The following is a 13542-nucleotide window of genomic DNA, read 5'->3' as shown; positions in this document are numbered from 1 at the left end:
TAATTCTCGGTATGCTGTGTTTACCTGTACGTTTTGGGTTTTTTTCCCAGAGATCCCAACCTCCCGGTTCCTCAGGACACCACATTCATCCACACCAAGCCTAACCGCTTTGAGGAGGTCATCTGGACCAAGTTCAGCTCCAAAGATAAGCAGTACTTGCATATTGGCCTGAAGCCTCGTGTCAGAGACAACTACCGGGCCAATAAGGTGGCCTTCTGGCTGGAGTTGGTGCCTCATCTCCACAGCCTCAACAAAAACACTAGTCCAATCACAACTCACCATGCTCCTGGAGGTACCAACCCTCACATCCCTGACACCCGGTCCACGCCCCCTGGAATCTCCACCTATTGGCCTGATCCTGATCCTAATGGCTCAGAGATACCCCGCTACTCACCGTTCCCCAGTGAGACGAGGGATTACTCCACTGAGCTGAGCGTGACGGTTGCAGTGGGGGCTTCGCTTCTTTTCCTGAATGTGCTGGCTTTTGCTGCGCTTTACTACAAACGGGATAAGCGCCACGAACTCATGCAGAGGCGCCATCGCCGGCTGTCACCGCAACGCGTCACGACGATGGGCATGGGTGTCGGCATGGGAGTAGTAGGGGCCCCACCGCACAATGACCTGGCACTGAGTCAGGAAGAGGAGTTGATGTCGCTTCAGCTGAAGCAGCAAAGAGTGGAGCTGGAGCACGGTACACCCCTACCTTCTCGCGGCATTCATGGTGACCTTGAACCTCTGCGGCCTCCCGTGTGCCCACCTGACTACACTCTGGCCCTGCGGCGGGCACCGGAGGATGTGCCACTGATGACAGCTAACACCATCACCATGATCCCCAGCACCATCAGCAGCATGCAGCCAATCCATCCCTTCAACACTTACCCCCCTGTCCCGGCCCCCTCCACCACACCCGTCCCCAGCCACAGCAACAATGCCCTGCCACACCAACACTCCACCACCCGTGTATAGGACCAGGCACAATCCTACTCTGGGTTTACAGAGACGCACCACACAAACTGCTCCATTCAACTCCACCCTCACCCCTTCTGTTCTTCTTCACTATAGCTTTGTCTTTTCTCATTAAGCCCTCAAATAAAGCTGCAGTTTGTAAGATTTCAAGCAGTGAAATACCTCTAAAATGTAATCATAAATCAAGAAGTTGCTCCTTTGCCAAAACCCTGACATCATGGGTACATTCTGCTTCGCTCTAATGCAGCTCCTGTAAAATCTCTTGCTTAGGCGAGCCACCAAAATGCAGCTTTAAGCCCGTTGCTCTCTCCAAGAGGTATTGAGCTGATCACAGTTGTGCATCCTAAGTGTAGCTTGGTTGTTTTGCGCATGTGTTGTTGTATCTGTGTAAAACGATGTTTGACATAGATAAAGAAATGCATCCATTCTCATTCATTTAGTGAAAAGATAATACAGTGGCAGCTTTTGTATGAGGCAGCATATGTCCCAACAAGCTGTCTGTCATAAAGTTCTTGAAACTTACAAATTGCAGCTTTAAAAGCCCAATCTGGAAGTGAAATTTGGCACACGGTGTTGAGCGCTATGTTCCAACAGCTGTCTCTGTGTTCTGATTTTAGAGACTTTTGAAATGTATTCACAGTGCTGCAAGTACAAGGAAGTACTGTATGACAGTCGACCGTGAGTTTTTCATTGATTTTACACTTAATATCTGCTGTTGACAAACTTGTGTAGCTGTTTTCAGTTGTGATGCAACATAAATGCAATCTAAAGTAATGCTTTTTTGAAACTTATATATTAACAATTGCTGCTTTTGAAACATTTCCAGATTGGGGCTTTCACTGTCGGGCGGTAAAAGGAAATAATTGAAACATACTCGGCCTCTGTGAGATGCAGCCTGGAAGTCAGGCTGTTCATCTGGACTCGTTGCCTCTCTTGCCGCACAGGCTCTAATCACGTCCATTACTTTATTTGTTTCTCACTCATTACTTCTGTCTGAACCGTCATTCCAGGTCATTTAACTGCTTCGCTCTTTTTCACCGGCTCACACTCATCTCCTCCCTGCGTCAGCCCTGGTAGCTCTTTTTATTAAACCATCAACAAATCCCATCTCCATCCTCACTTCTCTCCTCTTTCTTGCAATCACTTCTAGACTCTCTCTTGTTTTTGGAGTCTTTTATACAAAAACACAAATGTAAATGATGTATTATTAATAAATTGTAAGGATATGAATGAAAAAAAGATATTCTGATATCTCGTTTTTACCAGCATTCTTGGTGCCAAGTACTGTGATAAAGTTCCTCTTTTTCGCTGGCGTCCAGTGGACCGCCCGGAGAGGTCCATCCTGACTGTATCTTACTAAAGGAATTACCATCATAAAAAGTGCCAACCTCTTCACCTTTTTTTTTTGATCCACACACTTTTTCTTTTTCTTTTTTATTACACTCAATGTTGCACTGTGGCTGGCCTCTTCTTCTGAAGGGGAATCAGATTTAATATATCCTCATTAAAAAAAGAAGAATATAATGTTTATTAACTGCTTTGCTGTCTGGGATATCTGCATGATTTTTTTATCAAGAGTGTGGACAGAGATGTTTGTTTGTCACGTTAAAGATTTGCCTTGTTCTCCATTGATTCCATTTCTTTTGCACATCTTTTTTTTATGATTTTAGTATCAGCTGCACTTTGTGGTACTTCAAAAAACATATTAAAGTATTAAGAGATGAATATTGTGTAAAACTATTACAACAGAGAATAAATATTTCCTCTTTATTTTTGTTCACTCTCTAACAGTGAGGCTGTGCCGCAAACCTTTCAGAAAGACTGAATGAATTCCTCTTTTATTTCCGCCCTCGTTTTGCTTTGTTTTCTTTTTGGAACCATTGAGAATCTCAGTCTCACCTGAACTTAGCTTTTTTTTTTTTTGTCACAAAAAAAGAAAACACTATTTTACATGAATAGTCTGAGGAAGGTTTTTGTCTGCGACTGACATTAACCTCACGCTTCACGTGTTTGAAGACTGCCTGCAGTTACCTTTTTGTCTGCGCTTTTCATGTTTCATGCTCCCCTCTGCAAGGTTGGAGAAAGGATGAGATATATTTATGAGGAGAAAGGCTTGTATGCGCATTTTCACATCTTTCGCACAACTCCGCGCAGAGATGGGTCACACTCTGGACAATTATTAAAAAAAAAAAAAACGTGGCATAGGACAACAGTGGACAAATGGTGATTTGATGGCAATAACGAAATAGCTCGTTATTGATGCACAGAGGATGCATTCTAAAAACCTGATTTAAAAAAAATCTTTAATGACAGACATTATTCAGACACAAACCATGAAAGCAAGGCGAGCGGAAGCCATTCCACCTTGTGATGTCCTGCATCCTGTCTGCTTAGGACACTCTGGAGCCAGACTGCCATTCCTCACACTGGACTGGAGCGAGCAGCAAGGACAAAAGAACAAAAATCAACTCCCGAAAACAAACTGTACATTTTTTTAATTGTAGGAGAACAAACTGAAATTTGTAAATATTCTGTTTGTTGTTTGGTTTGAGTGATTGGCCAGATCTTTACTTTGTGACAACAGGTGCAAGTTTAGATGATTTTAGAGCTCATACGTATGTTTTATTCTCCTTTATTTCTTTCCTAGATCTCAAGGGCAAATTCTAAGTGGCTGTGGGCACAGGAGGTTATGTGTTAATATAAATGAATCATATTTTTAAAAAGAAATCACAGTGTGGTAGATGTCGGCATAAATACAAGAAGGGATGCTTTCCACTCAGGTTAGCCTTGATTCTGTGATGTCAGGATGCATTTACTGCAAACAATGTACAACTTCCTAAAGCATAGAGTACCACTTGTCAATCATGAGGGTGGTTTTTTGAATGAAATGAGCCCTTCTATTGGTTAAAAAGACAAAAAGCAGCTGCAAAGGACAGACGAGAGAGGGAAAAAATGGAGAAGACTTGACAAATGAGGCAGAAAAACAAGACGGGCAGATGTTTGAAATGATTTCAGAATTAACCACAAATCTAGGAATTTTACTTGTGATGCTGTTGGCTTGGATTGTTAGTGTCTCATGTTGTCTTGAGCATCATACAGAACAACCCTTTTGCTCTTGTTTCAGGCTCTAATAATGGTCGTTGTTTTGGTATTTTGTATTTACATTCTGTTCATGGAATTATTGACCCAACTGTAAATTTGAGTTCTACACGCTTCCAAAAACATCATTACTTTGGTGGTATTTAAAAAAATGTCTGTTTGGACAGCCAACAGATAATGGAAGCACACTCAAAATTTTACAAATTTTACATGTTTACACTACAGATTTGATGTTGGATTAAAATAACGGGGGAAAAAAACAAAAAATAAAATCATTATGAGAATCCAAATGCTTCATATTACAACATTTACTGGTGGAACAGTGATGTGAAGACTTGCACCTGTTTGTTTCCTTTAGTCTGATTCAGTAAACTGCTTGAAGTTTGAGAGACTGTGAGAGAACGTAATGACCAGACGGGGTTGAGCGAATTAAAGTTAATATTTCTATTTCAAATAGAGGCTATTACACACTGTATGTTGTGTATCTGAACAGGAAAACATTAAAAGATTCTTAAACAAACCTTCTGCCATTTTTGTCACCCTGTCAGAGAAGCATAAGCATATTAGACGCTCTCACTCAACAAGTTAACACATCAGGTGGAGCAGCTCCTGATGTTTTAACTTGCTTCTTTTGACATTACCTCCACAAAGTAGGTCGTGTTTGAATTTCAATGGAGAAATTTCACATATTAGGTGTAGGTTTTTATGGTCAAGCAGTAATATTAAGTGAGTAAATGATGCAAAAAATGGGGAAGGGTGTGTTCTCTCTAAGTTCTGTCCTGACATTTGTTGTGTTTAATGTTGTCTAACATTTACACCAAGAATAAGATGTTAATATAGTAAACATGTTGATATTGGCACAGTAACTTTTAATTTTTTAATTAAATATACTTTAGTAATCCCCGAAGGGAAATTAAGAGCACACTCTAGTTAGTCAGACAAATCCAATCACATGCATATGTGAGTGTGTACAGGCCCTGAACAAACACACACACACACACACACACACACACACACACACACACACACACACACACACACACACACACACACACACACACACACACACACACACACACACACACACACACACACAGGGGGCCTGTACGCATGCAGAGGAGGTAGAGTGGTGGGCAGCTCCTTTGTGGTGCGCCCCAAATGAGCAACTTGTAAGGGGGACAGCGCCTTGCTCAAGGGTGCCTCGGCAGTGCTCCAGAGGTGAGCTGGCACCTCCCACTGTCAGCTCACCTCCGGGTGTTTTTTGGGCGGGAGCGGGAATCTAACCGCCGATCTCAGAACATTGGACGACCCGCTCTACCGTGCACTCTACCGCTGAGCCACTGCCGCCCCAAGAACAGTCAGCTCTTGCCAATAGCACCATCAATAGTAATCAGTTTTTCTGTTGCATTTTAGCAGCTATTAAGCATTCATACAAAGAAAAAATAGCTTGGCTTCACATGGTTTAATATTCTTAACTACACAAACTGAGTTCTGATTCTATGACGTGGTTGATTGAGCCAAAGGATTTGAATTTTAAAGCCTAAAATAACTTGGCTGCTACATTCTTATGAAGGAAACTGTCCTCTAATCTCTGTTTACTCAGCTGTTGCACACAATAAATCAATAACCCGCTGGAACAGGCTTGTCATGTTGGAACATTTGCTTGAATGCACTGCTTTCAATTCAAGGCCCAATGTGCAGTTCATTAAATACTTTTCTTATTTGGATACAAATATAATTATTTTTCAGTGGAGACTAAGCACTACAGTATTAAACCATATCACACCTCTTTGAAGTCACTTTTTAAGCTCTAATTAATTACTAATTAATTTCTTAATGCAACTTTACCACTGCATGTATCACAGGTCAATAACTAAACTCAAATATGTACTCAGCGTTTTGTACCAAATTCTTGTTATTCAAATACATTATCTTTCTTGCATTATTGCTACCATCAGAAATGAGCTCTGATTGAGTCTGATAACTGTATTGGCTAACGTGCACTGTAGCTTTCTTTATCCAAATCATCTTGGTAATGACTAGCAGGTATACTGTAAATAGTTTTGTATTTACACTCAATCCAGTTCCCTCTGCAGACAGCGAAACTGTTGGTGTCTCTGTAAACGGTGAACTCTGTCAATCCTCACCTGCCTTCACTAGATGGTAGCATGCAACTTTATAAAAACAGACTCCTGCATCAGGACAGAAATTGCACAAATGTAAAATACAAAACATTTACAACAAACTTCAGTATCACATGGATTACAAAAATTTGAGTCAAGAATTTAAAAGGCATAAAGTATGAGGACTGGATGTTTGCCTTGTTTTTCATTTAGAATACCATATCTGTCACAAGAAAATTTAAATCCCATTGTTAAATTCACTATTTTACAGGTTACATTTCTTAGTGTATGAATGACATATTACAATACCAATACAGGCCAGTAAGATAAGATATTTTATTCAATGAGTTGCATAATTTGATGTTTTTAAAAATACAAATGGCCCAATCAAGGTACAAGGCCAGTAAGATAAGATATTTTATTTAATGAGTTGCATAATTTGATGTTTTTAAAAATACAAATGACCCAATCAAGGTACAAGCTGTATTTTAATTAATATAAATTTTGAAAATCTATGATGAGGGTGAAAATCACATATAACTAGACAGTGTGTTGGAGGTACAGAGGAAGAGGTGAGGGGGAGAGGCAGTTGTCATAGAAAATCTGAAGGTTCTGATCCGCAACCATGGTCCTCTTCAGAAGGGCCTCCAGTTCCTGGACCGGCATCTCATTGACACTGTTACCCTCTTTGGCATTTTTGGCTATGGCTGCAAATGATGGGAAGAGGACGCGGATGTTGTGTGGTGCGTTGCGGTCGTACTCGGTGCAGCAGTAGGCGGACCACAAGTCTTCGGGGATGGCCACGCGGTCCTGGTTGTTTCGACGAATCATGTTGCCTCTGGTGGTCACCCCCGTGACAATGAAGGCCGTGCCGCGGCAGAAGTTGTTGAGGCGGACCCGGATCTGCTCCTCATATTCACGCCAAGGCCCGATGCTGAACTCTCGTATCTGCGGCACCACGTTGGTCAGAGAGTATGTGGCGGTGCGGTCGTGTGGCTCAGACTGGTGCTGGTCTGGGTTCAGCTGTCCTCTCTCATACAGAACCACATCAGAGTAGTCATCCAGGGTGGCCTGGCTGTCCTCAAACTTCATGTGCAGGTAACCAACTGGGAAAGGCAGCATGTTTCCATTCCCATCAACATCTGCCAGCTGAGGAGACATGCAACAGTATTTATTATATGATAATAAATAGACATTTATGTACTGCCGGTTCCAACTGCTGCTGAGATCCCTTTCAAAATAAGTTTTCTACCTGGTTGGAAATTAAAATGGCTGAATTAAGAGCCTTTTTTGGTAATGAATTGAGTGATGACCACAAAAGATAAGTCTCTGACCTGGGGTTCATACATCCATGGGGAGTCCATACGTCTGTCTCCCTCTGTTTTCTTGAAGCTGTAAGCCGAGTAGACAGGAATCCGTCTTTTTGGGTCGTACAGGGTCACGTATCGAGGTTTGTCTGCATACCTTTGGCAGATCTTCTTCAGGCCAGTGTCGATGATTCCCCTCGGCGGCGTCCCCATGTACAGGGAGTCCTTGCATGTCTCGACATGATTAAAGTCTTGGACGACGGTTGGCGACACCAGGGGCAAAATGCAGATTAAAAACAGACCATAAGCGAACACTAGAAGTCTTAACATAGTTGTGCTCAAAAACATCTCCTCTGTGTCTCCTGGTGTACCGTCTGCAAAACAGAAACACAGAAAGAAAGAAAGCGATTCTACTTATGTCACGAAGCAGATATGCAAAGCCTGCGAGCCAAAGACAGGTCTTGTAAAACAAGTGGGTGGGGATGTTCAGATTATTGTATTGCTCTAAACTACAATTCTAAAATCATTTAAGATGAAAAACTATCTGTACTCTCGAATATCATCCTAATTTTTCATGGATTTTGTGTGTCTTTTTGAAGTTAAGCCATTTTAAAAAGTCAAATAGTGACTTTGAGTCCTCTAGGTTTTTAAAGATCATTGATATCGTGTTTACTTGTTTACCCTAAAATACACATATATGTAGACACACACACAAATATATACATGTATGTAAATATACATACACACATATGTATACACATACACATATATATCTATATAAAACCTATTTTGAACATCTAGCAATGTGAAGCCACCCTTTGCCACGAAGTGTAAAAAACAAAAACATCTTAATCTAATTTCCGTACAAATAGTAATTCTTGATGAAGAGGAAGAAATAATTTTTTGCGTTAGTAAAAATTGCTCCCAGATAATTATGTGTGATTAAACACACAATAGTGAAAATGGATAGTAAAAAATGTGTTATCAACATAACACTAAAATGCAAAACTGCCTAATCTGCCTCCATGACAAACAAAAGGCCCGAAGTGACCACTGTGGTTTGAAGGTAGTATGCAGTGTCAGGAGAGGATAAGCAAATGAGAGATAAAGCACAAGACTTTAGTAACACCGTAGCCACTATGAGCAAGACACAAGTCAGCATCAGTGCATAAATGAACTGTGAATGAACTTTAACAGAATATAGTATTAAAGTTACAGAGGATCAGATAAAAGCTTTTATACAGGGGAAATTTACACCAGTCAGCCAAAACATAGTGATCACCTGTCTAATATCATATGTGTCCCCCTGTTGCTGCCAAAACTGTCCTGACCCATCAGGCATGGACTTCACTAGACCACTGAAAGTCTGCTGTAGTATCTGGCACCAAGAACTTTGCAGCAGATCATGAAAGTGCTGTAGGGCCCGGACCCTCATGGATTGGACTCATTTGTTGAGCACAACTCAGATGCTCTATTGCACATGTGTCAAACTCAAGGCCCGAGGGCCAAATGTGGCACGCCACATCATTTTATGTGGCCTACGAGAGAATAAAAGGTCAGAGTGCCTAAAAATAAAAGAGACAAAAGTGTGCTTTGACCAAAATTACATTTCCCACAATGCAGTTTTTATTAACTTTGACCAAAACATTTTGAACAAAGTTCATGTCTGAACCTGTGTTTGATGTTATTTTTCTTTATTATCTTTAATAGTTTGATCCTTGATTGATGGAGTTCTGTGGGTATAATAACGTGACAAATTAAAAGTATTAATGTTATAACAGAGAAACAGTTTTTCTGTGTAACTGTAATGTTTGTAACTTGAATATGTAAAAAATTCAGTTATTTAATATTAAGGAGTAGTTACATTTATTTTACATTACACTGAGTTACATTTAGTTACATTTATTAGTTACATCTGGCCCTTTGAGGACAGCCATTATGCTGATGTGGCCCTCAGGGGAAATGAGTTTGACACCCCCTGCTCTATTGGATTGACATCTGGGGACCTCTAATTCATCATTGTGTGCCTTAAACCATTCCTGAACCATGTTTGCTTTGCGGCATGGCACCCGTGGCTATGCAGCCCTATGCATCACAAACTGCAATGCACTGTGTATCCTAATGCCTTTCTATCAGAAACAACATTAATTAGCAGTTTGTGCTACTACTTTGAGTTAATAGCTCATCTATTGGACTGGCCACATGGGCCAACATCCACTCACCATGTGTATCACAGAGCCTATGAGCCTGTCACTGGTTCAGATGTTCTGACCCTTTTAGCTATCACAATTTGGCCTTTATCAAAATTCTTGTAACCCATCCACTTCCGGCTCTCAACGGGAGCAGACGTCTTTCTTCTGTCTCCTGTTGTTGCTATCTCTCTAACTCATACCCAGACTGACTCTCACTTATTCTCTGCAAAATGACGAAACCAAAACGAAAATCAGGGGATACTAAAGACCAGATGGTCTCTATGAAAGAATTAAAGAGTGAGTTAAAGAGCAACTTTGATAAGTTAGGGAGTGACTTTGATAAAAAGTTGGAAGAAAAGCTAAAACCGGTGCTAGATGCCTTGGAAGAAATGAAGGACAAAATGAAGAAAATGCAGAAAGACATGGATGAAAAAGACCGAAAAATTGTTGTCTTGGAACAGGGACAACAAAGAATGGATGATTTGGAACAAAGCATTCATATAAATGATGTAATCATCACTGGAATCGAAATCAAGCCGAGGAATTACAGAAATGCTATGGCTAGCGCTGACATCGAATGTCTGGAGCAACAAGTCCCTTAGTTGAGTTCTCAACTGAGGGACTTGGAGATAACTATATATCCAGACCAGATTGAGACATGTTACCCATTACCATCTGGAGGTAGGAGACCCCCTGCAGTGCTGATAAAATTCAACAATCATAAGCACAAGATAGCTCTTCTGAAACAAGGCTTCAAAAACTGAAAGGAAAAACTGTCTATATTAATGAGAATCTCACTAAAAAGAATGCTGATATCGCTAAAAAAGCTCGACAACTGAAGAAGAATGGGCTGATAGACAACACCTGGACCAACAACTGCAGGATCTTCATCAAAACAACGGGGCTTTCTCTGGACCAGATGAAAACAATGGTGATCAGGAGTGCAGAGGAGTTGGTGAAATATAAGCCATAAAGATGGACAAGAATTGTTACTACACCAAAGATCAGTACAACAGAGTCACTTCAATATTGGGAGCTCTACAATTTTGGACACGCCAAGTATGGAACAGTCGAAAAAATTAACATCATTGATGTCAGAAACATGGACTAATGAACAAAAAAAACAAACAAACAAAAAAAACATGTATTTGTGATAACATGGGATAACATTAACTTGAGACTTTAAAGAGCATGTTGATATCTTTTGACAATATATATACCATGTAAAACTGTTAAAGTGTCTGCAACAAACTGATTAATTCTTGTATAAACACTGTCTGCTGAAAGAGGTTAATATGATCATTATATTCTTGTGGAGAACACTGGCAAGGTCAACTTCTTGTTTTGGCTATCCATGATGTTAACAAACCTTGTGTTCTTAGGAAGATTGTAAACATGGTTATATTCTAGGGTAAAAGGCTAATATCTGGAAGTGGATAAAGGTGTGAACATCTGTCAAAATTCAATGTATGAGCTGGTTGAAGACTTTTAATGTCTGAGTTTGTTGACTACATATTCTAATGAGAGAGATGTTTTGTTGATAATTTAGGGGATGGGAATCTTACAAGCCAATGGCTTCTACCCGTTAACCCTTTTTTTTCTCTTTGGAAGTTGCTAATGATGTTTTAACACTGATGAAAGTGAAATACTGTATGTTGTAATAACATGTCTGGAAAGAAGAAAAATGAACTGAATAAATAAAATAAATAAAAACTCCGAGGACAAAATATTCCCATGCTGTCTAATATATCCCACCCACTAACAGTTGATGTGATAAATAAATAATTAGTGTTATTTACTTCACGTGTCGGTGGTCTAATGCAATGGTTGACTGGTGCTTATAGAGCAGAGTGGGGAAATTGACGTGTTTTATTAACAAGTCAGGCAAGAGTCAGAACTGTACAAACATAATTTCTATAAATTGAAGAAAGTTAACTTGTTATGAAGTACGAGTATTTCATAGCAAATGGTTCCATGTTCTGCCAAAATGGGTGCTTGACCTATTTTGGCATCTCAGCTATGTACAGAGGAATTAATCCATCTGAAACTCTTTTCCTGTATCCAAAGTCTTCAGTTCTCTGTAACTCGGACACATTATGCAAATTATTCTTCTTTTTATTGACCACATTACCAACCGCCATTTGCAGTAGCACAGTTGTCCCTCTGCGAATGCAAGGACACTTGCTTTTTTTTTTTCTTGATTTGCATTTCATTTGGCAACAACACACTTTGTGGCCCAACCATCAGGTGACAGAAGGGTCACCAATTGATCTTCTCTTCAAGGACATTATACCATCTTGCCAAATGTGTACGAAGATCATGGTGTGCAGCGACCGTGGAAGCTTGACACACATGAAAACAGATAAATTAAAAATTATTTGAGCAGCGTATGATGACAGAGGTTGATGTAAAGCAGCCAGCAATCGACCATAAATATGTGTGTGCGTATATTATATATATATTATATTATATATATATATATATTATATATATATATATATATATATTATATATATATACAGTATATCTTTGGGTGGCACGGTGACGCAGTGGATAGCACTGTCGCCACACAACACGGCGGTTCCGGGTTCGAGTCCCAGTCTGTGCGGAGTTTGCATACTCTCCCCGTGTCTGTGTGGGTTTCTCCCCGGGTTCACCGGCTTCCTCCCACCTTCAAAAGGTTGTGCTTCAGTTTAATTGGCTGGTCCCAAATTGCCCATAGGAGTGAGAGTGTGTTTGCGTGGTTGTCTGTCTTTGTGTGTGGCTCCGTGGCGCACTGGTGTAGTGCCCGGATTGTCCCCCGCCTCATGCCCTATGCCAGCTGGGATAGGCTCCAGCTCCCCGTGACCCGCTGTGGTGCATACAGCGGCAGAAAATGGATGGATGGATGGATATATACCTTCCTCTTCCTCTTTTCCTTTCAGCTTTTCCCTTCAGGGGTCGCCACAGCAAATCAATTGCCTCCAGCTAACCCTGTCTTCTGCATCTTCTTCTCTCACACCAACTACCTTAATGTCCTCTTTCACTACATCCATAAACCTCCTCTTTGGTCTTCCTCTAGGCCTCCTGCCTGGCAGTTCAAAACTCAGCACCATTCTACCAATATATTCACTATCTCTCCTCTGGACATGTCCAAACCATCTCAGTCTGGCCTCTCTGACTTTATCTCCAAAACCTCTAACATGTGCTGTCCCTCTGATGTACTCATTCCTGATCCTATCCATCCTGGTCACTCCCAAAGAGAACCTCAGCATCTTCATCTCTGCTACCTCCAGCTCTTTCTCCTGTCTTTTCCTCAGTGACACTGTCTCTAGACCAAACAACATTGCTGGTCTCACCACAGTTTTGTACACACCTGACACTTTTCTCCACCCGTTCCATCCTGCATGTACATGCTTCTTCACCTCTTTTCCGCTGTTTGTCAGTCTGGAAGATGAATTCCCACAGGATCTTAGCCCTGTAGTTCTCAACCACCTTTGGTGGTATGTCCCATTTGTATTTGGGTACTTCTACTCCATACTGGGTACAGATGTTCCTGTACACTATCACAGCTATTTGGTTGTGCCTCTCCATGTATGCTGAACCGGCGAGCATCTTACACCTTACTACCACATGCTGGACTGTCTCTGAGATTTCTTTACATAGACTGCACCTTGGGTCAGATCTACTGTGGTAGATATTGGCCTCTATTGCTCTTGTAGTTAGGGCCTGATCTTATGCAGCCATGATCAGCGCCTCTGTGCTGTCTGTCAGTCCAGCTTTATCCAGCCATTGGTAGGTCTTCTTGATATCAGCCACTTCCTCTGTCTGATGGTGGTACATGCCGTGTAGGGACTTGTCCATCCACGTTGTCTC

General features: G+C 41.0%; 2 protein-coding genes across 3 annotated transcripts in view; one reads left to right on the top strand and one right to left on the bottom strand.

The window, feature by feature from the left end:
• The window catches only part of nlgn2b (neuroligin 2b), a 65991-nt gene extending 61441 nt beyond the window's left edge, over positions 1-4550 (top strand). For both annotated transcript variants that reach the window (XM_068331924.1, XM_068331923.1), the window contains exon 9: positions 51-4550. In XM_068331924.1, coding sequence (XP_068188025.1) covers positions 51-966 — 916 coding nt within the window. In that variant the 3' untranslated portion in view covers positions 967-4550. The remainder of the gene's footprint in view (positions 1-50) is intronic.
• A 2071-nt stretch (positions 4551-6621) lies between these two features.
• Positions 6622-7862, bottom strand: LOC137606600 (endonuclease domain-containing 1 protein). The gene is made up of 2 exons (XM_068331927.1): positions 7523-7862; positions 6622-7337 (listed from the first exon to the last, which is right to left on the bottom strand). The coding sequence occupies exons 1-2, from the start codon at positions 7841-7843 to the stop codon at positions 6729-6731; spliced, it is 930 nt and encodes a 309-aa protein (XP_068188028.1). The 5' UTR covers positions 7844-7862; the 3' UTR covers positions 6622-6728.
• Positions 7863-13542: the final 5680 nt, after the last annotated feature.

The sequence above is a fragment of the Antennarius striatus genome, chromosome 13 (assembly GCF_040054535.1).
Source record: "Antennarius striatus isolate MH-2024 chromosome 13, ASM4005453v1, whole genome shotgun sequence".
Classification (NCBI taxonomy): domain Eukaryota; kingdom Metazoa; phylum Chordata; class Actinopteri; order Lophiiformes; family Antennariidae; genus Antennarius; species Antennarius striatus.
This window is presented reverse-complemented; position numbering and strand designations above follow the sequence as displayed.

Bases quoted from the DNA above. Each gene is read 5' to 3' on its own strand.
- LOC137606600 (XM_068331927.1), bottom strand. From the start codon at position 7,843: ATGTTTTTGAGCACAACTATGTTAAGACTTCTAGTGTTCGCTTATGGT. The intron at 7,338-7,522 runs GTCAGAGACTTA...ATGTCTCCTCAG, and splicing joins CATGGATGTATGAACCCCAG to CTGGCAGATGTTGATGGGAA.